This window comes from Maylandia zebra, linkage group LG7 (assembly GCF_041146795.1).
Source record: "Maylandia zebra isolate NMK-2024a linkage group LG7, Mzebra_GT3a, whole genome shotgun sequence".
NCBI lineage: Eukaryota > Metazoa > Chordata > Actinopteri > Cichliformes > Cichlidae > Maylandia > Maylandia zebra.
This window is the reverse complement of record NC_135173.1, coordinates 28,420,258-28,445,536: the sequence shown is the minus strand read 5'-3', so window position 1 is coordinate 28,445,536 and position 25,279 is coordinate 28,420,258. Positions and strand designations below refer to the sequence as shown.

Sequence of the window (25,279 nt, the reverse complement as noted above, 5' to 3'; positions counted from 1 at the left end):
AACACATTCTCACTCCCGAGGCGTAATATTTTACGCTAGGTGACAATAAAACATATCTCTGTCCTGAGACCTTGTGGAACTCAAACAGGTTTTAATCTGATTTTGCTTCCTGAAAGATCTCATCACCTGCAACAGTCACAGGCAGTGTGCAAAATATATGTAGAGCAAAATACACACTTCTCTGTTTATGTGGATTATACTTTTGTAATAATGGATTGTTATTACACAATGAATAGTGTGTGGAATAGAATTAATTTCCCAATGAACCTCCTCAAATTAGACACAATTAGACACAGTGGGGCTGGTTCAGTGTCAGGAGTGTGGGTATGGGGAGACGGGAGTGGGACAGCTAAGCCTGAGCCTGTGTTTGTCTGTTTGGCCCCGCACCACGTTGTCACATAAATGATTTAGTGCAGGGGTGTCAAACTCAAATACACAGTGGGCCAAAATTCAAAACTGAAACAAAGTCGCAGGCTAACGTTAATATTTATTGAAATATATTTATTCCTCCAGATATAAGAATGAATCTTTTCTTATAGACTCAAACACGTTTTGCTGAAAAACTGAATATGGAACAAGCAAAGCTTAATACTAAACAATATATATATTAGCTGTATAACACCAGTAGGCCAGCTCTGATAGTAATTTGGTATGGCTTCGCGGGCCAAATGTAATTAGGCTGCGGGCCAAATTTGGCCCACGGGCCAGAGTTTGACACCTATGATTTAGTGTATGGAAAGTAAAGCAGTTTCCTTCATGTGGACTTCTCTATGAGTTTAATCTCCACCTGTCTCTCTTTTGTTCTTTGAATCTAACTTGTAACTTTGCACAGAGCTATCCTCCAATCTTACCGCTCAGCGTCAGTCCGGAGCGCGTGCACCTGGACCAAACCAAATCGTGTAAGAAGGAGGGGGAGGCGGGGTCAGAGGCTGATTGGATTTTATTTTTTGTTGCCAATAGCAAAACAAAACTAATGCTATAAAATAATCAAGTTCACAAGTATCCTTGTGAGTCAGACATTATTTTATGGTGATAGGTTAATAATTTTCTTTTAAAAGAAAAGACTAATTGACTATTTTTACTGTTTTCTAGGGCCCCTCGTCATCACTTTTCTCCCCTTACGCGCCCCTGGCTAAAGTCATGCGACTTCTATTACAATAACTACTACATCTCACTATGTGTCATAGAGAAAGATAAAGTGTACAAGTTTAGTATATTATGTTACCTGGCATGGATAGTGAAATGTGTTTAGATGGCTGTGTTTAGATCGCTGTGCTTTGCCAGCCATCTATCGATTCTCCAGTGCATGCTGCAGTTTGTCCAGGTATAAGCCTGTCAGCAACTCAGCCTCAAAGAGGAGAGGAAAAGAGAGGGAGGGAAGATGAATAAGCCCATAAGGGCTGCCTTGAGTAAGGTAGAGAAGTGAAAGGAGCACCCAGACTTGTTAAAGACTGCTGGCTGCATTGCAGAGAGATCGGGTGCTGGTTAGGATGCCCAGGGAGGGGAGGGGAGCAGGTGGTGAAGGAGCCGCTCAGCAGTGTTGGGCTCTCAGTCGACCAGCTTGGACAGAGTGATAAAGGAGGACGCTTTCAGCTCTGCTGAAAACAGTAGGTGCAAAATTGAGCAGAGACTGCAGAAGAGAGAAGAGAAGCTAGAGAAATCCCCCGACAAAGAAGACGTCAAAACTAAGGCAGAGACGGAACCTTTTGCTTTGAATCTCAGGCACCTTCACTTTGCTCTGACCATGTCCATAGGATGGAGAGCAACACACAGACGGCAGAATAACTGCTGCTTAACACCGACAGAGACTGCACCAACGTCAGCTGCTGGCTGAGCACCTCTGATCACATCTCAGGTTGGGGACCTCATCCCCTGGGAAACTCCTGGAAGATCGAAGGAGAAGGAGGAGGGTGACTTACAGGCACGCTGGTTGGAGTGTGGTGGTCAAAGCAGCCTGGTGTATTTTTGGATGTGAATTAAGCAAGCAAGCTGGAATAAAGATGTAGTGTGAGCTGGAGGAAGGAGGGGGAGAGAACAAGGAAAGTTGTGTGCAAAGGAGAGGAGAGGGCTGGATGTCCTGGCTTGACGGACTGAAAACTGGAAAATACAGAGGGGGCACTGGTTCAGGAAGGTAAGGTCTTTAAAATGTTTTTCACTTGCCCTCAGGATAGCAAAATCAGTCATTTCTTATTTCTGTAACATAACTACATTAAAATGTGGGTTTATCTTACAAAAGCTCATTAAATAGACTATGCTTAGGCTTCAGTTTTGGATACCTCTTCAGATTTGGTATGCAGTTCTAAAGATTAACTAAATGAAGGTTGAATAGAGACAAAAACGGAATGAAAAGTTAGAAAAACCGTATTAATCAATAGTTACATTGTAGGATAGTGTTCAGGCATGTGTGTTGAATGTTTACAGTGTATGGTAGAGATTTCTGCCCGGCACTTAGCTTGAATTGCTCAGCTTACTCTGCTTTAAAATTACACTGAAAACTAAAAAAATCAATGTGAATCAGTCTGAACATAACATTGTTATTGTGTCCTTGTGTTAGCTCCTAGCATATGCAACATTTTCCCTGTGTGGAAGAAGACAGCAACTATCTGAAAAAATAGCCAAAGAGTACCCATTTGAAGCTTCTGGTGTCTCCAATGAAAAACCTTGTACTGTTTGATTTTCCACAGCATCACTGCTGTGTTGGACCTCCCTAATGTGTTGGTCCTTTTTGCACAATGCCTGCCATTATTAGAGAGTCTCAGTGCATACAGTAAGAACTTAAGTAAATCTAAAATGCCTAAGACTGTGGAACGTTCATGCAAGAATGAAAATGTTCTTCCTATTACAAATAGGAAATAAATCGTTCTTTGCTACAACCTTATTTGGTGTGCTATGTTATATGATGGTAGCTGTAACAGTAGCACATTAGCAAGCTTTAACTGACTTGAGACAGATGTCTAAGACGAACATTTCAGAGTATTTTAGGCACAACAAATTCACACCCAGTGTTTTGTAGTCATGATGCTGTTTGTTTTTTAATAATTATTGTGATTCTTAGGTTCATAATGTTCTTAGTTCTCCCTCACTCAGTGTTTATCTTCTCCTGTGTTTACTCGTGTCTCCCTAGACACTGTGTTAAGCTTGGGTGTCTTGAATCTGAGTTGTGTGTGTTTCCTGCTTTATTTTGATAGTCCCTTGTTGCGTGTTCAGTGTATTCAGCTTTGCTTCCTCCCTGACACATTGTGTCTGTTTACGTCCGGCTGTGTTCCCTCCTGTTATCCTCTGTGTATTTAAGTCCTCTGTGTTCCTTTGCTTATTGTCGTGTCGTCCCATGTGCTGTGTGTTTTCCTGTGTGATCCTTGGTACCCGTTTATTCCTCGTTGTTCCCCCTAGTTGTTTACTTCTGGTTCCTTGTTTTTGAGTTTTTGGTTATCAGAGCTTCTATGTTTAAATATCGTTATTTCAGCAACAAAGCTGCCTCCTTTAGTTCACTCCTTTTTTTTGAGTCCTGTGTTTTGGTCCTCATCCTGTCTGCCACACAGCGCCACCACGAGGCGTTGGTTATTGATGAAGTCTCTGAGGCATTTAATGATCACATGATTATTTTTTACAATGAGCACGACTTCTCATAAGTACAACACAATAGCAGTTCTGTGTTACTGTCAGCTACCATAACCATGACTGGCTTGGATTACTTTAGTAAGTGATTACTTTGACAGTCATTCATTTGTCTGAGGCACAAGTCCCATTGACTGACGCAACCCAGTATTGCCTTAATGCCAGATGAGGGCAAATTAATTTTTTCACTCTGTACTATGATGAACTATTTTCACAACAAACATATTAAAACAACATCAAGAAAAATGTTGAAACTTGTTATTAATGCTTAAAACATGGGGTGCCACACCCTGAACTAATTAATAATAAAACTCTGTTAACATGTTTTCTTTTTCATTACATTTCTTTCCACTACTAGTGCCTGTCCCCGAGTAACAATTATGGTTGTAAACACTGCATTTAACTGTTCAATAAAACATTTTCCACACTGTGTTACGTTCACCAAATAAAACCCACAGTACCAATTAATCATCAGTTGTCTTTGCCAGGTATACATTATTTTTCCTGTCTAGATCGATAAACAAGTTTATCACATTACTATGACTTTTCTCCTGTAACCAGACTCAATATTTATCCAACACTCTACCACACTTATCTTTGTTTACACATTAATGCACTTCTGTTCATCTTAGTGTCTTCAATCTGCATCAGTTTCTTATAACTGTCTCTCACACCTTCTATGTATATCTACAGGCCATCAAGACCTCACAGCCCCTGGGGGCAAATAGCTCCCATCTTAATACTTCAACAAATATTAAAACTTAATACGTTGTTGAGCTTCTCCTTCCTTTTGTCTCAGGCTTCTCTTTATTTGTTTTGTTCCCATCTGTATGGTTTTTCCACGGGCTGGCTGGTACATTGATGGAACAGGTTCCTGTGTATTGTGTCACTCTTTCCTCCTTTTGTGGTTTGAACTCATAAACTGGGATGCTAGGGCTTTTTGACTCACTACCACATACACTGCATCCCCCCAGTATGACCAAAGCTTCTCTGGACTTCTCTCTTTGAGATTGCCAAGCTTCTTTTTGAGCTGTAATAGGTGCAATCTCATAAGCCTCCTTCATTTGAGAGTGCCATTTTGTCACATACTTCTCATAGCTTGCTTGCTGGTCCTGTGAAGGCAAGTTGAACAAGACATCTACAGAAAGCCGAGGAGTGTGGCCAAACAGCAAATAGTATGTGGAAAACCCAGTAGCCTCCTTCCAAGTGTAGTTGTAGGCAGGCACTATGTTTGACAGCGAGTCTTTCCAATCTGCTTCTTTAGATAAATTCAATTAATTTCAATTGAATTAAATTTAATTTATATAGCACCAAAACACAATAACAGTTGCCACAAGGTTCTTTATATTGTGAGGTAAAGACTCGACAATAATACAAAGAAAACAGATCATATGACCCCCTTTGAACCAGTGCTTTGGTGACAGTTAAAAGGAAAAACTCCCTTTTAACAGGAAGAAACCTCCAACAGAACCAGGCTCAGGGTGGGGCAGGGTGAGGGTCAGCATGCATTACAAAATGGTCCACATCTCTTTGCATTCTCTGAGAGCTTGGACAGGAGCTATTTCAGCTGGGTCCTCAGCTATCCTTTTTCTAGCACCATCTGACTGAGGAAACCCAGTTTCTTCTCGAAGACATCACACTTCTGTGATCTGAGTTTGCCACCATGTTTTTGGTATCTCTGATGTGTTCGACATGAGTATCAAATGAAGGAGAGTGGACTAGGTTGTCTTCCAAATAGCCCTCTTAATTAGTCCTCCATGCTTCATTGAAACTCTGCTGAGGCTCAAGGCCTAAATATGCAGTTTTGCTGCCCCAAGGTGTGATGAAGGCTGTGAGGGGGCAACCTTTAGGGTCCAGGAACCCCTGTTGATATGCTTTGCCCTGATCAAGAGCAGAAAACCAGAAGCGGCTGTCAAGGGAATCTAGCCTATCTTGAATTCTGGAAATTTTTTAATTCTGTGCCTCTGTACTGATGTTCTGTTGAGTCCCCTGAAATCTCAGCACAATCTCAGTTCACCTGACTTTTTTCTAATACAGGCAACTGGGGATGAGTAGGGTGACCGGGACTCTGAAATCCACTCATGGTTCAGCAGATCTTGAAGATAGTCTTTCACTTCAGAGGTTTTGAGGCTGATATGTAGGTCTTCAGTGATGTACATGTCTAAAGTGTGGCTGCATCCAACATGATAGTCATCATAAACAAATGCTGACATGCTCGTCTTTACTGAGATGGTCTAATTTATCTGGAAGGTCCCACTGAGGTGGCTTATGGCTGGGGGCAAAGGTGGATAATAACTTTATCTATCTGTATATGTGGCTTTAAGGAAAGTGGTCCCACTGATCCTGATGTCATGTCTTCTCTGCCAGGACTCTGCCCAGACTTTAGCTTGGGTCAGGTGTCACAATAGTTTTAGCACTGATTTAGCAGTATTTACTGACAGTGAGAAGATTCGGATGATTTTTCAAATGTTGCCTGATCTTTTTAGCCGCTTGCTCCATTTACCCACTCAAATCTGCAACATTGGGATCACTAGATCCCCGAATTTGAACTAGAACCCTGTTTTGAAGGTAACAGTCCAAATAAAACTCTGTCTCTATCCACTCATCAGATTTCGCTGCCATTAGTTGCTAGAGCTACCAGTGGTTCTGTTCCCAAAAGCTCAGCATACTTCCTTCCTGCCGCCTGTTACTCTTCTTTAACCAGTTCATGCATGAATTATGACAACCTCAATCAGGATTTCTTTCTTAAGTATTTTTATTCATCTTTAGGTATGAAAAAAAGATTTTTGAACTTTTTTTAAACATGTACTTTTCAAAGAGTTTTTTACATGTCCACTTAGGTGGACAACATGTGTTTTGACTTATGAATTTGGTATTGAGTGACACATCAGTGTCCAATGTAGTGGTTTATGTGCAAGTATACCATCAACACTGACACAAATACAAGAAAACAGCCTTTGAATAGCTGTCCACTGTAGTGACCACTATGTGTGAAAGCGTTAAAGACCAGTGCTGTGGATACCACCTGCTTTTATTGTAGACATTGGTTGAGTCAGTAGGTTGTAAAATACTCGTAATATTGCAATTGTAGTCTATTGGCAGTTTTTACAGTTGAAACACATTTTGTTGTGCATCTGCATCACCAGAACTTGAATAGATTTTCTGTCATTTTAGCATTTGCATTTTTTTAAGCATTGCATTTAGCATTTGAATCATTCAGCCATCATCATTCTTGCATATTTGGTTTTTGTAAAAAAAAGGAAAAAGGATGTGCTAATGTGTACAGAAACAACTAGTCAAAAGGTGTGTGTGAGTGTGAGAGAGAGTGTGTGTGACTGACATTCTGGGGATTTCTCTATATAGCTTTGTTAGTGTTGCTATGATAAATTGTTGTGGCTGTGATGTGGTATTGAGGATGTCATGCTGCCAAGCTTCATGCCAAGGAGTCATAGGAAGACAAAGAAATTGCAAATGCACGTAAGATATTTCTTTTGTTGTTTTTCTTTATTTGAAAAGTAACTACATCAAACAACAAATTACTAGAATTAAGAACTAATGCAATATGTGATATTGCTTTTTAACACCCAACACTGATTACTAATACGTCAGTGATAAATCGATTTAATGGTTAGCTGAAAGCAGCACATAGCTAAATGTAAATAATTAAACTGCTATTTAAAAGAAAGTTATGGTTAGCATGTTTTCAGTTCATTCAAAAGCGGACTCATCACCTCATCAGTTGAAAGTCCCTCTCTCATATCTGATAGAAGAACTTTGGCTGTTTCTTTAACTGGGTCAGGGCTGAGCATCTCATTTGCAATGACTTTGCAGGCAGGTCATATTAATGTGTCTGCGATGGTGTATTGCTTTTTGGATTCAGCTTCTAAGTAGCTAGCTTTGAGAAGTCTTTCAGACATCTTTGTGGTTAAACCAAACCAAGAGTGACATGTTTAGCCGCATGTTCTCCTTAAATTCCTGGTTGTCTGAGCAGTGTCCAAAAAATGAAATGGGCTTTATAGATAATTAGGAAACTTTCTGGGGAAAATCTGGTCTTATTAGAAGAGACGGCATCCATCCCACTTTGGATGGAGCAGCTGTCATTTCTAGAAATCTGGACAAATTTATTAACCCCCTCTAAAACGTGACTATCCAGAGTTGGGACGAGGAAGCAGAGCTGCGGTCTTACATGGCTCTCTGCAGTTTCTCTCTTTCCATCATGCCTGACACCTCCCCCTCCGAACAGAAAAGCAGGACAGAAATCTCTGGAGGGCTACCTTTGGCAGCCCATATCCTGGGAGGGGTGATGGGCAGTAACAGTAGTATTTAAATATTAAAAAATAAACAGAAAGAACAATATAATATCCACAACTACATCAAAGAGTAAAACTGTTAAATGTGGATTATTAAACAATTAGTCTCTCTCCCCTGAGTCCCTGTTAGTAAACCATTTAATAATTGGCTAACATATTGATTTACTCTGCCTTACAGAAACCTGGTTACAGCAGGCTGAATATGTTGAAATAAATCAACGTCCTCATGATAAACTAACTGTCAGAATCCTCGAAGCACAGTCTGAGGGTGCAGAATAACAACAATGTCCCATTCCAGCTTATTAACCATAGACACAGAGTTTTAACTCATTTGATAGCCTGACTCTTAACCTTGTCCACTCTAATTGGAAAACTCAAAAAGCTGTTTTATTTGTTGTTATATATCGTCTGCCTGATCCTTATTAAGAGTTTCTATCTGGTTTCTTGGGCTTTTTATCACATTTAGTGCTTAGTTCAGATAAAATAATTGTTGCGGGTGATTTCAACATTTGTGTAAATACTGAAAATGATAGATTAAACTAGACTCGACTCAGTTGGCTTCTCACAAAATGTGAAAGCGTCCACACACCACTTTAATCCCACTTAGATCTTGTTCTGACATATGACATAGAAACTGAACATTTAACAGTATTCCCCAAAAACCATCTTTCATCTGACCATTTACTAATAACTTTACATTTACAATAATGGATTATACAGCAATGGGGAAACATTTTATCAGAGTAAATGTCTTTCTAAAAGTGCTGTAATTAAGTTTAAGGATTCAATATAAAAGCCATCACCTGACCCAGCCGTCTTAGCTAATCTCCAACCTTCATTTAATTATTGAAAGAGTAGTTTTAAAACTTCCAGCTTATCATCTGCAGAGGGATCATTTATTTGAAGAGTTTCAGTCAGGTTTCAGAGCTCATCACAGCACAGAAACAGCTTTAGTGAAGGTTACAAATGATCTTCTTAAGCCCTCTGACAGTGGACTCATCTCTGTGCTTGTCCTATTAGACTTCAGTGTAGCATTCGACACTGTTGACGATATTTTATTACAGCAATTAGAGCATGTCATAGGTATTAAAGGTACTGTGCTGCAATGGTTTATATCATTTCTATCTAATTGACTTCAATTGATTTAATTTGTAGTTTGAATCTGTTTAGTCTTTTTTGTATATTTTTCATATGTTGATTTATTTCACGATTCAGACTGCTGTAAGCACACTGAGCACAAGGGGAAAGAAATGCCAAAGTGAAAAGGAGAGAGGAGATATTTCAGACAAATTAGAGCTACTAGAAACACTAAATTGTTGTGTAAATGACTAAATGACTCATGAAAACAGTGATTAAGAATATAAATGTTTTGTGATGTCATGTGATCCAACACCTCTATTTGCAAAATTTTCCTTTCGGTCAGGAGCGCCGATAAAACAGATTCTCCTGATGTAGTCTGCGGGCAGAATGCATGATGCCATGATGTAAATCTGTGAATCCATTCAAAAAAGTGTATAAATCTGCTTGTCCAACAGAGCTGAATGTAATAATGTAAAGAATAAACCAGTCTCTCCTGTGCAGTAAGTTAACCCTAGCCCTAACCTGGAGATGTGGAAGAAAGGAGCACCAGAGGTTCTAATGGCAGAATGGGGGATTTAGTTGTTTTAGTAGCTTTTGCTGTTTCTGAGATGTTTGTAGCTCAGTTCAGTTGCATTTTATTTATATGGCGCCAAATCACAACAGCAGTTGCCTCAAGGTGCTCAACTATTTTGAAAAACACACAAAGAAAATGGCAATTGTATAAATTCATGTTGAGTCTAAGTGACTCTCAGAATAAAGTTTGTGCTTTTTCAAAGCATGTCTTGTTTCATTACTTCCATATGACAACAAATTAAGATTACACACGTGAGTTTTTTTTCTCTCTTCTTGACCTCTTCTTCCCTCCACAAATTGTTCCCTCTTTTCCTAAACCCATCTCCACTCACTCCCTTGTTCTCATGTTGACATCTGTTGTGGACCCCTCTGCCTCACTTCCTGCTCCATCTTCAGATGCCCTCTTGCTACAGGAATGCGCTGAACATTGTGGTCACCACCCTTTTTGCTGCGGTGGTCCTCTTCACCATTCTGTTGGCCTATGTTACAGGTTCATTTCAATCACAAACACAAAAAGTATATGATAATTAAAATGTATGATCGTATTTACTGATTTTTTTTCCCTTCTTCATTGTGAAGGCTACCAGTTTATCCACACTGAGCAGCACCACCTGTCCTTTGGCCTATATGGTGCCTTCCTCTCCCTCCACCTCTTTCTCCAGAGCCTCTTTGCATTCTTGGAGCATCGGCAGATGAGGAGTCCTGCCCGACCTCAACACCTCCGGCGTTCCGTGGCCCTCTGCATCGCAGCTTACCAAGAGGACCCAGACTACCTAAGGAAGTGTCTCCACAGCATCTGCCGAATCTCTTTTCCAGGCTTGAAGGTGGTGCTGGTTGTGGATGGAAATAGACCCGAGGATCGCTACATGATGGACATTTTCCATGAAGTGATGGGAGGAGCGGACCAGGCTGGCAGCATGGTGTGGAAGGGGAACTATCACAGGGACGGTAGTGGAGGTGGGGGGGAAAGCACAGCGCACATGGAAGAGATGGCACAGGTGTCAAGGATGGTCAGAGGTTGCCGCTATTCTTGCATTATGCAGGAGTGGGGAGGTAAAAGGGAGGTGATGTACACTGCCTTCAAAGCGCTGGGGGACAGTGTGGACTACGTGCAGGTAAGGGCTACACAGACACCATCACATATATGTACATTTGCAATGGCAAAGAATTCATTTGAACAATTTAGGCTGACCTGATGTATAATCTGAATATTCATCCTGACCACTTGTTATGATCTGCATAGTTTGTATAGTCATTCTGACCACTTAGCTACTAACCACGGTAATGTAAAACGGGATGGCTGTAGCTCAGGAGTTAGAGCAGGCCATCTACTAATCAGAAGACTGGCAGTTCAATCCCTGGCTGTCCAGCCTGTATGCCAGATACTAAACCCAAGTTGCTCTCCAATACATCCATTTTTGAATGCCAGAGAACCATGTTTGATAACAGATGCCATTTAAAACCTGCACTTATGTCTACCTGTGCTAGCTGTTTCTTCTGAACTACATGCTAATGCTAACACACTAATGTTAAAAACTGGGCAAAATACTGCCTTAGAGCAAGAAGTACATAAGTTCTATGTGGCCATTAGAAAAACCACACTCACAGTGAAATAGAGTACACAAGATTTCTTTTTATTTCAAAGCCTACTAGTGCTGACAGTGTAATTCTGACCTGCAGTCCAGAGCCCAAGGATACCACAGTCAGAATTTCAGCCTGGTTTCATACAGGAAAAGGTGGTCGCTCAGAGGAACAAGATGTCAATCACATATCTTAATAATCGGACTCTTGCATCTTCCTAAGAGAGTTTTCATCTACCTTAATAGGCCTTGTGTTAGTGGAACACGAGTTTCCATACCAGATCCTTGGAATAGAACTCTCTTTTTCTTTGGGTCCTCTGTGATTTCAGCACGTTGGCCACCTCCTAATTGCACAGTAGGCTTTTGCTCAGAGCCCGACGGCAGATTTGGTCCAGTGCTTTTTTAAAAACTTCACAAACCCTGATTTAAATTGATCCTTCTGTCAAATAAAACTACGTTATTTTAAAAATAGGACCAGACCAGGTTACAAACTATGTTTTATAGCCCCCTTCTTTCCTGTTTACCCACAGCCGGATTCCCCCACCAATTATAACGCATGACTTTTCTTACATCAACACTGTGAAATGCGTTGTCAGCAGTATAAAATCCTGCACACCCAAAAATGACCTCTTTTGTATTTAACATGACAGTAACATTACTTGTGATTTTTTTCATAGTAAAAATAAACCATCTGTTTATTAGAAGAATGAAAATCTTCACCATCCGTGAAGGACTTGCAATGTAATGTAAAACAAGAATGAAATCCTAACTACTTTACACAAGTAATAGTCAAGCAAGACTGTTGAAACTGTTGTTGTTGTTATTTAACTGCTTATGGAAAGACTTTCTGGGTCTGCATCCAGACCTGTGGGTTAATGCTGGATATTGAGTTCCTTCTTCATGGCCAACTGTTGCACGCCTTTGTCCTTGCTGAGGGTAAAGGTCGAGTCCACAGCTGACCCAGGTGCATTGAAATTACAGAGAACCAGCTGGGATGTTTGTCAGCAGCCTCTCATTTTTCTCTTGGATTTTACAATCAATACCAGCCTGTGTTTGGCAACACCTGGGGTCTTAGACTGCTGGTTGTAATTGTCTGAGCCCGTGTTTAACCCCCACTAGGCCTCACCTTTTGTTTTTTATGTCGTCTTTTATTTCTCCAGGTGTGTGATTCAGACACAGTTTTAGACCCAGCATGTACCATAGAAATGCTCAAGATCCTTGAGGAAGATCCAATGGTGGGAGGGGTTGGTGGAGACGTGCAGGTAAAACAGCACTGCAGAGGAAAAGTGTAATGAGAAAGTCAACTTGAATTTCCTCTCTTGTTATTGATTAAACTCAATATCTAAATATCAGAGTCACAGAATACTGAACCCTTTATGCATCAAAATGGCTTTTATCTTCTTTATTACGCTGTGTCTGTGAGTATGCAGTTCATTTTTGCATCAAAGTACAGGGCAAACTTCAGATTGCTAATATGCTCGCTTATGCCCAAACCACCTCAACTGGCTCCTTTCAATGTGGAGGAGTAGCGGCTCCATAGCGGTGGGTGTTGTTGGACAGGGCTTCCCTTTGTCACCGATTGTCACTTTGCCTTCTAGTGTACTTTAAAATATCACAACAATTGGAAATGTCATAGACAGCTCTAAATCCTTCTCAGTCATACAGTTATCCTTTTACATTGAACACGTGTAAAAATAGGAGATATTGTGATTTGGCAAGCAGCCCTACAACTAACTGCCGGATGGCTTTCACTGCAAGACAAGGCCTTGTTAAATCATTCAAAGACAGACAATCCATTTTCTTTGTCCTTGGCATGGCTATTAACACAACAGTGGCCGTCATTCACAAAGAACCGTTCTGGGCACTTCAACGAAAAACTGAAATTATAGCTAGCCTAGCAAGTGGTCGTATCCAGACTGAAGTTATAACAACATTTGCATCATGAGACGATGCTTTCCCTTGTTGTCGGAAGACCATGGCTATATTGTGAAGCTTGAAGGCTCTACTTGAAATGCAAATTGGTCTCATGGTGTGCTCAAAAATCAGTCAATCAATCAATAAATAAAAAGCAAGAGAGGCTGGAATAGACTTACCAGAGCTGGGGGACATAACGAAAGGAGATAAAAAGAAAAGCACGTAACATCAGCTTCACATCCAAAGTGCTGTACAATAAAGGAAATGCCAAAGGGGAATCCACACTGTTACTAGCTCATCTTCCTGTAGCCAATTCCAGCAACGAAGAGGATTGAACAAGATAATTAGTATTCACAAAGCTGAACTTGACAGCTATGGACACTCAGCCCAAAAACCAAGTGCTCAGTCAGGCCTCAAATAAGGACACTAAGGACACTGTAATGCCAGTTCCACCCACAATCCATTGCTCAACAATCTCTCCGTAAAGGCAATGGCAGGTCTGCACCTCCTATGGCAGCCCAAGTCCATAGGACAACTCTGAACAAAAGTCCCACACTAGCTGCTGCTCAAATCAGGCAATTTTACAAGTAGACAGTTCAGTGAGCTACATTTAGGTGAATTATCAGCTGTCATAACGCTAATTATTTAAGCTGACAGAATCAAGTGAACAGACATGCAGCCTACCTATAGCGGGTTAACCTCATATATTGCTGACAGCCAAAGAGAGACATGAGAAACAGAGCAGGGAGCATAACCAGCCCAGCTACAGCCACAACCTTGAATAACATAAAGTTTTACATTAATTAAAGTAAAGGAGTTTAATGAGGTAGATAGATTAATTAGCAATTTAATGAGTTAGATACAGAAATGAGCTGTATCTAACTCAGAAAAGTGGGCTAACCATGCATATTTTTGCACATTTGAAATACTCAAATGTAAAATCCTCACAGAAAAAAACTACAATGCAAAAATGTATAAAACTACATTTGAAATGTCATCTAGGTCCTGAAAATGTGTCTATTTTATTCTATTTATATCTGGGACAAAAAAAGGTGAAGGCTCCTTGGAGAGTTTCAAGACAATATTCTCTAAACCTGAAAAAAAAAGGAAAAGTTGATGGAAAAATCTTAGCTTTCAGTAACTGTTAAGATACAATGAAACCTGACTGTGATTTTCCTTTCTTTCAATCTTAATATATTCTTATGCACTTTCCTATCTTCCAGATACTCAACAAGTACGACTCATGGATCTCCTTCTTAAGCAGTGTGCGCTACTGGATGGCCTTCAACATTGAGCGTGCGTGCCAGTCCTACTTTGGCTGTGTCCAGTGTATCAGTGGCCCTCTCGGGATGTACAGGAACTCCTTGCTACAGCACTTCTTGGAGCCATGGTACCATCAGACCTTTTTAGGCTCCAAGTGCAGCTTTGGAGATGACCGCCACCTCACCAATCGGGTGCTTAGCTTTGGGTACAAGACAAAATTCACAGCTCGATCACAGTGTCAGACTGAGACACCAACCCAGTATCTGCGTTGGCTCAACCAGCAGACTCGATGGAGCAAGTCTTACTTTCGTGAATGGCTCTACAATGCCTTGTGGTTCCATAAACACAGCCTCTGGATGACTTATGAATCCATGGTCACTGGCTTCTTCCCGTTCTTCTTGGTTGCTACAGTCATCCATCTCTTCTATCGTGGACGGCTGTGGAATATCCTGCTCTTCTTATTGACAGTCCAGTTGGTTGGGATGGTGAAGGCGACCTACGCCTGTTTTTTGCGTGGCAGTCTGGTCATGATCTTCATGTCACTTTACTCACTTCTCTACATGTCCAGCCTTCTTCCTGCCAAAATATTTGCCTTGCTTACCATAAACAAGGCTGGATGGGGCACATCAGGCCGCAGGAAGATTGTGGTCAACTTCATTGGAGCGGTGCCAGTTACAGTTTGGGCTATGGTGCTGCTTGGAGGTGTGGCATATACAGTTTACTGTGAAACACAGGAGCCATTCAGTGAGACTGAGAAAGCCTTATTGATAGCAGGGACGATACTCTACGCCTGCTACTGGCTTATTCTTGTGGTACTGTATTTGGCAATTGTAGCCAAACGGTGTAATAAGAGGGAAGAACAGTATCATCTGCCATATGAAGAGGCCTAAACTGGAAATATTGCTCGTCTGAGTTTCACTGCAGTTTGATTCAAGCAAGGTCTCTACTCACCTTGCTGGAACAAAAACATTGAACAAGGAAAACACATCTTCATTGCTGGTGCTACAACACTGTGATTCTTAAATTTGAGAAGCATGACTCTAGTTGTGGGGACTTATAGATCCATACAGTTCTTCCATTTATCCCATTTTTATGGTGCTTCACAGTGAAAACCTTAACCAAGCAGAATAGGTCATAATGTTTTAAAATATCCATATACTTGCTACGAAAAACATCAGGTAATTGATGGGTACAGGTTGCTTTTTGTAATGAAAAGTGTCATACAGTGTTTTACTTTTTTTTTTTAAAAATACATGTGAAACTTTTATATTTAAGATGTTTACTTAGATTAGTCAGAGCACCTGCTTTGGAAAAGATTAGGGAGGCTCAGTAGGTGTAGAGTCCAGACAGAGACAAAGCAAATTTTAAAAAATATGAAACTGCCAACAAATTCAACTGAAGATGTGTTTAACATGGAAGAGAGGAAGAGATGAATTTGTCCTGGCCAGTCAGCATGAATTTAAAAATATAGAGAGGTAGGAAGTAGGAAGAGAGTCTTTAAGAAATAAACAGAAAATACACTAGTGTGTGAGTTATACATAAAAATACATCCATACTCTGTAACATCCTAAGATCTGTACAGTTGGTGCATGAAAAAAAATTACATAAATATTCTGTCTTAATTTCGCTACTTCCATTTTTACTATTTATACTTTAATAGTATATACATTATACTATGTATCTACTAGTGTAGTGTGTGAATTTCAGTAAAGTAACATTGTCTCAAATTGTCTGTGTAGGTTCTCAGTCATCCAGGTGATCCAGGTGAGGAGCTTGGAAAGAAATCATCTGGACTTCTTTAAGTTTCTTTAAGACTTTTAACCTCTGATCTGAGAAGCTTCTTCAGGTCCACTGGTCATTCACAGTGGGCATAGATGAATGACCATCTTTGTAAAGAGGGGATGGCTTACGACACCAACTGTCTGCCACTTACTATGCAGTTCTGTGTTCCCTTCCCAGGCGCCTCACCCTCCACTTAGCTCTTGCATCAGGTGATCTCAGTGGGTCAGATAATAGGGAAAGGCAAGGCCTCACAATGGTTTCAACCGAAGCCTCTGCTGATAGTGACCTTTTTTCGCACCTTGCGGCGTGTTGTGAGGCACGAGATCAAGTTAGTTTTAGAACTGAAGAAGCTTCTCAGATAAGATGTGAAACGTCTTCAAGTAATTAAGAAGTCCAGTCACTTTCTTTCCAAGCCATTTAGATCATTGTCTCAGATTACAAACAGTAAATTGTAAAGGTCACAAAAATAATGTTTGTAAGGTTTTACCATGATTGTGCACCAGCTGCCACCTTTTGTAATAATTTGAAACATGTTGATCCTAAGATGATACATATTGCTAAATTCATCACCAAACACCACCATAACGTGTTGTGTTAGTGCTTGAAAAAGATCTGCTGTGTTTACCTCGTTGATTAGCATTGCCACATAGCATTCCACTAAAGATGCTTTTTCACACTGATTTGTTTAACTCTCTTTCAGTTACTGTATGTAGCCAAGAGTAGATTAAAAAAGTATGGTTCACTCTTAGCTTTGACCGGTACCTGTAGGGCTCTTGAGATTTGGCAGGTGGGTGAACCACAAGATTTAGTTTATCAGTGCAGGGAAAAATTATTCTCAAATTAATATTTGCTTTGAACTTGAGTAACAGCAAGAAGAGATTTAGACAAATGAGGAATTGCAAGAAACATTACTAATATAGCTTCAAACAGTCATGGAAAGCTGTTACATTATTAAAACTGTTATACTGTTATTAGGCCAGCTAGCATATCTCCCCATGTGAAGACCCTAAATGTATTTAGTTAAGATGCATACATACAGTGATATGAAAAAGTATTTTCCCGTTCCAGATTTCCTGTTTTTTTGCATGTTTGTCACACTTAAATATTTAGGATTATCAAACAAATTTAAATATTAGACAAACATAACACAAGTAAACACAAAATGTAGTTTCTTAAATTCAGCCGTTCATAAGTGGACTGGCTGGTGCGTTTTGGGTCATCGTCCTGCTGCAGAACCCAAGTGCGCTTTACTTTGAGGTCATGAACAGGTGGCCGGACATTCTCCTTCAGGATGTTTTGATAGACCGCAGAATTCTCTGTGTACCACAGCAAGTCTTCAGGTCCTGAGGCAGCAAAACAGCCCCAGACCATCACACTACCACCACCAAATTTTACTCTTGGTATGATGTTCCTTTTCTGAAATGCTGTGTTACTTTTATGTCAGATGTAACGGGACACACACCTTCCAAAAAGTTTAACTTTTGTCTCATCAGTCCACAGAGTATTTTCCCAAAAATCTTGAGGATCATCAAGATGTTTTCTGGTAAAATTGAGACTTGATGTTCCTTTTGCTCCGCGGTGCTTTTCATATTAAAACTCTGCCATGCAGGCCATTTTTTTCCGTCTTTCTTATGGTGGAGTTGTGACACTGACCTTAACTGAGGCAAGTGAGGCCTGCAGTTCTTTAGGTGTTGTTCTGGGGTCTTTTGTGACCTCCTGGATGAGTCATCAATGTGCTCTTAGGGTAATTTAGGTCGGCCGGTCACTCCTTGGAAGGTTCAAAACTGTTCCGTCCTTTTGCCATTTGTGGATAATGGCTCTTATTGTTGGCTGGAGTCCCACAGCTTTAGAAATGCTTTATAACCTTTTCGAGACTGAGAGATGTGTCTGATTTGCTCCTGAATTTCCTTGGACCGTGGCATCAACTCTGGCTTTTGAGGATCTTTTGGTCTACTCCACTTTGTCAGGCAGGTCCTATTTAAGTGATTTCTTAATTGAGAACAGATGTGGCAGCAATCAGGCCTGGATGTGGCCACAGAAATTCAACATGGATATCACATCCAAAGATGTGATATGCCACGGTTAATTTATGTTATAACAGGGGGGTCCAATCCCTTTTTCACACAGGTCGATTTATGTTTGGATTATTTTTGGATTCCCCCCCCCTTAATAATAAATGCCATCATTTAGAAACTACATTTTGTGTTTACGTGTGTTATCTTTGTCTAATATTTAGATTTGTTTAATTATCTGAAACATTTGAGTGTGACAAACAGACAAAAACATAGGAAATCGGGAAGGGGGCATTCAAGACATTAATATCTTTTGTGCTAGTTAGCAAGCTGGCAAATTGACTAAAGCAATAGGCCTACAGATTTTACACTGCCGCAAACTGCCACTACAGCATGGCACTACAATTCTGAAATTCCTGGGGATAACCCTAAAATGGGCGTTTTTCTAGTAATGCGTAGGCATGCCAATATAAACAACTGTCTTAAACATTGTTGTGATAAATTTTTGAAACAACTGATTTTGCAGCAACTATGAGGAGAAAAAAATCCATATTAATACCTTTAATGATTCAAAGTATGTGGTCGAGGTGCAATTGTCATTTGTTCTACTGGGGTATCAAAGTCTTCTTGTCAAAATCTAAAAACAGTGACCATCTTATCAGACAACAGTATGTTGACACAACTGTATTAAAGTTTAATGATGTTTGGAAGTTATATAGTGATTTCAGACAGTACTATGAACCTCCCTTCTGCATACATGCTAAAGTGTGTACTGTATCAAAACCAGACCTGAAATCTGTTCCTACTGAGACACTGATTGCATTTGGAAGTATACAGGATAGGTGTGGAAGTTTTCTAGACTTTGCGTGTTTCTCATGAATCACGAACAGCATTATCATCCACTATGATTTACCAGAAAAGAGAATCCAAACATCTCTGAAGGTAGGGCTGCATTTTGTTGTGGCTGAGCAGTGTCATTGTTAGAATCGTTATTTTACAGTTCTCGGTGTGTTGTAGTTTAATTCAGAAGTCTTTTTTATATAATGAATTATATATTATATCTGTGTGTTTTTCTGCTGGATACAGTTATGTTGATGTGGGTCATTTACACATTTTACACTAGATTTTGATTTTGTCTGTTCACACCAACAAAAAGACTAAACACCAAAGTTTTTTTCTAGGATATGTTCCAAAAACCTGTATCTGTATGTTTCGTGTGAGAAACATCTGCATAATGGACACTTTAAAATATTTAAGTTATATTCATATTGCTTTATTTTGAGATGTAAAAGCTTCAACTTGAAAGGTGAAAAGGTCACATACATTTAAAGGAACATTACAACTCTGACATTTTGTAGCTCTTGTTTCTTGATCTTCTGCTGTTTCCATCTCTGGGCATCAACAGGATGCTGAAAGTCATTAAACTGCTTTCTATTTAGGACACAAAAATCCTATTCATATGATACAGAAAATGTCTCATTTAAAGGACTACATGGATTTCCCCCCTGTTTAATATCATTTTCTGACTGTTTTTTTACTGTATTTTTTGTTCACTTGAAAACATAAAATTCATTTTTAATAAGTCACTTTGGAATCGTTCTTTAGTGTCGTCACTCTTCAGTCTTTTTTGTGTCTTTTCTTATCTTTTTCTGCAATCAGCAATATTTTTGCCTTTCACGCTGCTATTTGGTTCATTAACATACAGTACAGACACAGAAAAAGCAAAAAAACACATTAAACAAAGATATACAGAGACATACAAGACAGACAGACTAAGTGAACACAGCATGTTGCCCAAAGATAGCTTGGAGCAGCCAGGGACAGAGCCACCTCCCCATTAGTACATGACCTGCTCTACTACAGCCTTCCCACCTGAGAAAACTAAAACTGGAATTGAATTAAAGAATTGATAGGAAGACATAATTTCTGGTGCCAAGACTGTGTTTGGAGAACTCTAAACATGGCATTAAATCTGCAAAATCCCTTGCCAACTAGATAAAGCAAAAATAGTGAAAATGTAACCAGACAAATTACATAAAGTGGAAATTCTGATAAGCGATTCTACACAAATTTTAATTAAGTTCATCCTTCCTAGGCTGGATCAAAACATTATACAGTTCTTTATAGCATCAATCCTACTGCACTTTATATGCATATGAAACAAAAAATTCTCAATTTGAGTGCATTGACTCTTTATAAATATTTGTAAATATTATACATTTTATAGGTTTTATTTTTTTGCTTTTTTGTACAGAATTTTTTCTTATTCATTTATTTTTTCTGCTATATCTTTAATTCGCTTTTCCTTGCTGCTATAATGTGAATTTCCCAAAGTGAAATAACGTCTATGTCCTGTTCCTCCTTGTGAAGCTTTCTGAAGGAGTCACGTGAAGGACAGTCTTGGATTCCACGCAAATGATTTCAAAGTTGCAGCCCTGCTTTTCCCACTGCTCTCTGCACTTCTTGTAAAATAAAAGCTTTAAAAATTTCTGATATATACAGTGGAAATACAATTTACTAATTACAAGAGAAAGCTGGAGTGGATACTCCAGCAGAACAACATGAGAGATGTGGAGTGGCAAGAAGACAATCACTGGATTCCTGCCATCCAACAGCAGAAGATCTGAGGGTGGTGAGGACAGAGCCAGTCTTTAACAGATTCAACACTGCAGTTAATGCTCAGCCCCCTGCTGACTTACCTCTAGTCTGCCTACAATCCAAAGCAATGCCACTATAGCCTCTCTTATATTAGCCCTGTCACCCCAGGGCTGTGGTCAAAGCCTTGCCAGCTGGCAAGGATCCTCATCAGGCTGTTCAACCTCTCCCTGACTCATGCCAGGGTTCCCACCTGTCTGAAGGCCTCCTCCATCATAACCTGCGATTCATTTCAAGCTATGCATGTCTTCCACAGTGTCTTTTATCCTGTCTTTCTCCCATCACCTCCAACTGACTGTGGGAGATGGCGAACCCTCCTTAAAATCTGTTCTGCCAGAGCTTTCTTCCTGTTAAAAGGGAGTTTTTCCTTCACACTGTCACCAAATGCTTGCTCCAAGAGGGTTGTTTGATGGGATTTCTCTCTATTATTGTAGGGCCTTTACCTTATAATGTAAAGCACCTTGAGGCAACTGTTGTTGTGATGCTATATAAATCAAACTGAACGGAATATTCAGATAAAACAAAAACACATTAGACAATTACAGTATTACATATTGAATTTATTCATGTACATATTCTTAAACTGCCCATAAACCTTTATTTTTAACTGTATTTGTTTCAAACATCACATTTATTCAGTTTTAACATCATTCAATTTCATCATCTACACTTCAGTTTATTATAATACAACTGCTGCATCAATCCAAAGACAGTAAAGAAACACAGAAGGGATGAGAAGATAGCTCAGTGACTCACAGTGTGCATGTATCTTTGGGGAAGATACTGAACCCAAATCCACTGCATCTGTGAGAGAGTGTGTGAGTGCTTATTTTTTTAAAGTCCAATTCAAAATGCTCTCAGACTCTGGGCTACTATGTGATGCTAGAACAAATTCAGTGTGCACTGGCAGAGTTCCCAAATCTCTGGAATGATCAAAATGTGTTACTCCGAATAAATGTGTATTGATTTGCAGTGCCCTTCCCCTCCAGAGTGTTAAGGTGAACTAAAACTACAAAACAATTAGCATCATCTGATTTTTATCTCGATGAATCCATTTTAATTAAATCTATTTTACCAAAAATAAAAGTAAAACAGAAAGTGTAAGTGAAAGTATGTCTAATTTCTGGTTCAAAGCCCCTAAAAAACTTTGTCTGCACCAGTATTTCTTTATAATATATATTCATGACTGCACACAAAAACTGCTGTTACAAACATCTCTTTCACTTGTCCTTATCAGGGTCACAGGTTTAGAGCCTATCCCAGCTACCACAGGCGCAACAGGCACGGGACACCCAGGAAAGGAAATACAGACAGGATAAGACCCACTAACTGCAGGCCTTCATCCTGTGAGAGGAAGAGAAAACCTTCTTGCTGCGAGGCACGAAGGTTGAGGTTGAGTGCATCAGTTATTATATATGACAAATATAATTTTTGCCTTCAGACACGCTTCACCTGTCCATCAGTCCGCCCAGCATATACAGTCTTTCCTATGATTAAAAGGAAATGACAATTTTCATTTGCAGTTTTTCTTTAAATTTGGACAGAAAGTCAGGTAGTGACAAACCCATTGATGTCTTATTTTGCTTTCCAAAAGCTGCCTTCAACAACATTCAGATCAGAAACCATCACAGTATAAATACTTCTTAGAATAAGACAAGTCAGACAGGGACTCTGTCCCAGCAATGAAATGTAGTCCTGCTACACCTTCTTGGGTACATTAGTGATGATAGGTTTGGGGCGGATCTTAAAAATCAGTTTTGTTTTAATGAGTGCGGACACAGAATAAGATGTGGAAGCAGAGCCTTGTTGGTCTGTTTCCATTGCTTCCTGTGTTATTTCATCGTTGTTACTGCTGCGACTGCCCTGTGAATGGCCCGAGTGCTTGGTGAGAACAGCAAAGGGTTTCTCCAGTTTGACCTGCTTCCCGTAGATAATGTGATGTCCTACAATCAGCACTGGCACCCCCTGGTGGATGGGAAACAAAATAATAATACAGTGGCAGTGGATGGGAAACAAAATAATAATACAGTGGCAGTGGATTCTCAGCTTTCCCCCAACACGATGACCATTTACAAGAACAACTTAAGTACCACTTTTTCTTTGATCTGATGATTTGGTTATTTATTGACACAATAGGACTCATGGGTTCATTTTTGGAAGTCTGCTGTCTTAGCCCTAAAAAGGGGTATCAAACAGACGCTTAAGTGCCAAGTTGATGGCAGTCTTGTGCAGCCACAGGCACAGCCCAACTGAGACAAGTGGAAGCGAACATTGTTGTTACTTCAGTTGTACATGTGGATATTATCATCAAGTATGCTGACTTCACGAGTCTGTGTGGCTGGTATGACCATGGTGTTTATGCTGGGAATGGAAAATTCCTAAGCATCTCATTTTCTCTCACCAGCCATTTTTGCACTGATGTGACTGCATTTTGAAACTGAATTAAATTAATCAAAGTACACAGATGTTTTCGACATAACATAGCAGCTGTTTCTTCACATTCTGTTAACATTGTTAGCTAAGTTTGGAAGCCTGTAAACTATTTGCATTTCTTTAATTAATCTTTGTATTATCCAAAACTTGCATTTGGGTGACACAATGACAACTCAAAACAAAACTGAAAATGAAAAAATTCAGAAAACAGAGCTTTTCATGTCAGTCTGTATTTTGTACCAATACTGTCCCATTTCATAAATAAACTTGCTTTATTACTACCTAAAGTACTTTCTTCTGTGTGAGATTGTGCTATTCTCGTATAAACTTAATTTTAATTGATTTATAAACACTGCTATTATTTTTGAGGGAAATGATGCTGGATTTTAGTAAATACATAAATGATCTTTTTTGGGGGGCTATACTGTGTTTTTCAGCATGTTGTGTACCTCTTTGGTATACAGTAGATCTCCCATCACATTTCCTGCCAGACCAGAGTTGTGTCTAGACACCATCTCCCCCTGTAATTCCACCACCAGCCACTCGGGGGGACTGCTGCCATCCGGGCTGCCTCTACAAGAGCAGATGCATATCAACAGCCTATAAAGCAGTCATACTCAGCCTGTTTAATTCGGTAGATAAAAGAGCATATGTTTTTAATTAACATAAAAAAACATCAGATTAAAAGTTATATTTCAAGAGCAATACAACATCCTTTCAAAGTTGCGTTTAATAATGGCAATGCTGGACAATTAAGCAAAACTTTCTGATAAAATCCTGCCACCTTGTGGTGAAAGATTTCAATACATTTTACAGTTATAATTTTCTATAATAAAAAGGTACCCCTAAAAACTTAATTGTAAAAAAACAAACATTCAAGTGTCAATATATTCTAAAAAGAAAAAATATAAATATTCACACTGTTAGCTCAGGCACACACCACTCACATGTACGAAACAGATTCAACTTTAGACTTAAACCTTGACTTCCCTCATTCTCCTACAAACTTATTGAGCTAAAACAAGTATTTTATCTCCGCATGTATAATGTGATAGCAATACTGTATAATGATATAAATTTCAAAAAACCTAAATTTGTTAAAATGAAAAAAAAAAACCATCTCATCCTCTGATGAATGCACCTGTCCAAGCCTACACAGGGATGTCTAACATTTCTCTCCCTCTCTGTCAGCATCATGGCAAAACCACAGGAGGATTTACTAGAGCTTGAATACCCAGGTCCTGAGTTTTTAAGAATAGAATAGAATTCAACTTTATTGTCATTGCACATGTCACAGGTACAGGGCAACGAAATGCAGTTTGCATCCATCCAGAAGTGCTTTAGTGATATAGATATATTACAATATATATTAGCAATAGTATAGATATGTAAGTATATTACAGAAATGGGTATATTATGGTATGTTATAATGTACACGGTATGAAGTATGTTGTGAATATTCTATAACTATAAGTATGTACAGGCTGTAGTGAGTACAAGCTATGTACAGGCTATGAACAGGATATAAATATGAAATGAGCCTTTTCTTACTTTTAACAAACCAAACATTAAGCCTTTCAATGGTCTAGTCTTTGTCAGAAGTGTTGCTGGACCATAAATCCCGCTTTAAATTTAAGTATCAATTCTACTCTCCTCTTAAAATGTGGCTAATGACACTATAGTTGTTCCGATCATTAGCGTGAACTTGCCTTGAGTATTTCCCCCATAAACATATATTTGGCACTAAGTAATGGAAAGATAAAGTTCGCTCATCAGTTTTACCTGATCATTATTTGAACCATCCTCCCGTCAATAACGATTGGCAATAACACTAACTAATTTGCTACCGATGTAGCGCTTCAGCTGCAGTAACAAACCAGCACTCTTCACTCAGTTCGTATTCCGACAGTATTTCCCGCCCACTGGGAGCGTTTCTTCTTCGTCGTCTTCTTCGGCGCTTGACATCAACAACCAGGTGTATTACCGCCACCTACTGAACTGAAGTAACAAGACTCCGGGATGTAATCTACAGCACACGATGGGAGATTCCCATTCCACAAAG

At 39.5% G+C, this 25,279-nt stretch overlaps 2 protein-coding genes across 2 annotated transcripts; one reads left to right on the top strand and one right to left on the bottom strand.

The window, feature by feature from the left end:
* The first annotated feature begins 1,381 nt into the window (after positions 1-1,381).
* Positions 1,382-19,669, top strand: has3 (hyaluronan synthase 3). Its single transcript, XM_004556207.2, has 5 exons — positions 1,382-2,131; positions 9,975-10,068; positions 10,158-10,693; positions 12,319-12,420; positions 14,296-19,669. The coding sequence occupies exons 2-5, from the start codon at positions 9,975-9,977 to the stop codon at positions 15,223-15,225; spliced, it is 1,662 nt and encodes a 553-aa protein (XP_004556264.1). The 5' UTR covers positions 1,382-2,131; the 3' UTR covers positions 15,226-19,669.
* A 1,654-nt stretch (positions 19,670-21,323) lies between these two features.
* Positions 21,324-25,246, bottom strand: chtf8 (CTF8, chromosome transmission fidelity factor 8 homolog (S. cerevisiae)). The gene is made up of 3 exons (XM_004556209.6): positions 25,000-25,246; positions 23,667-23,790; positions 21,324-22,749 (listed from the first exon to the last, which is right to left on the bottom strand). Exons 1-3 carry the CDS (start codon positions 25,017-25,019, stop codon positions 22,483-22,485), a joined length of 411 nt encoding a protein of 136 aa, XP_004556266.1. The 5' UTR covers positions 25,020-25,246; the 3' UTR covers positions 21,324-22,482.
* Between the last annotated feature and the right edge of the window lie 33 nt (positions 25,247-25,279).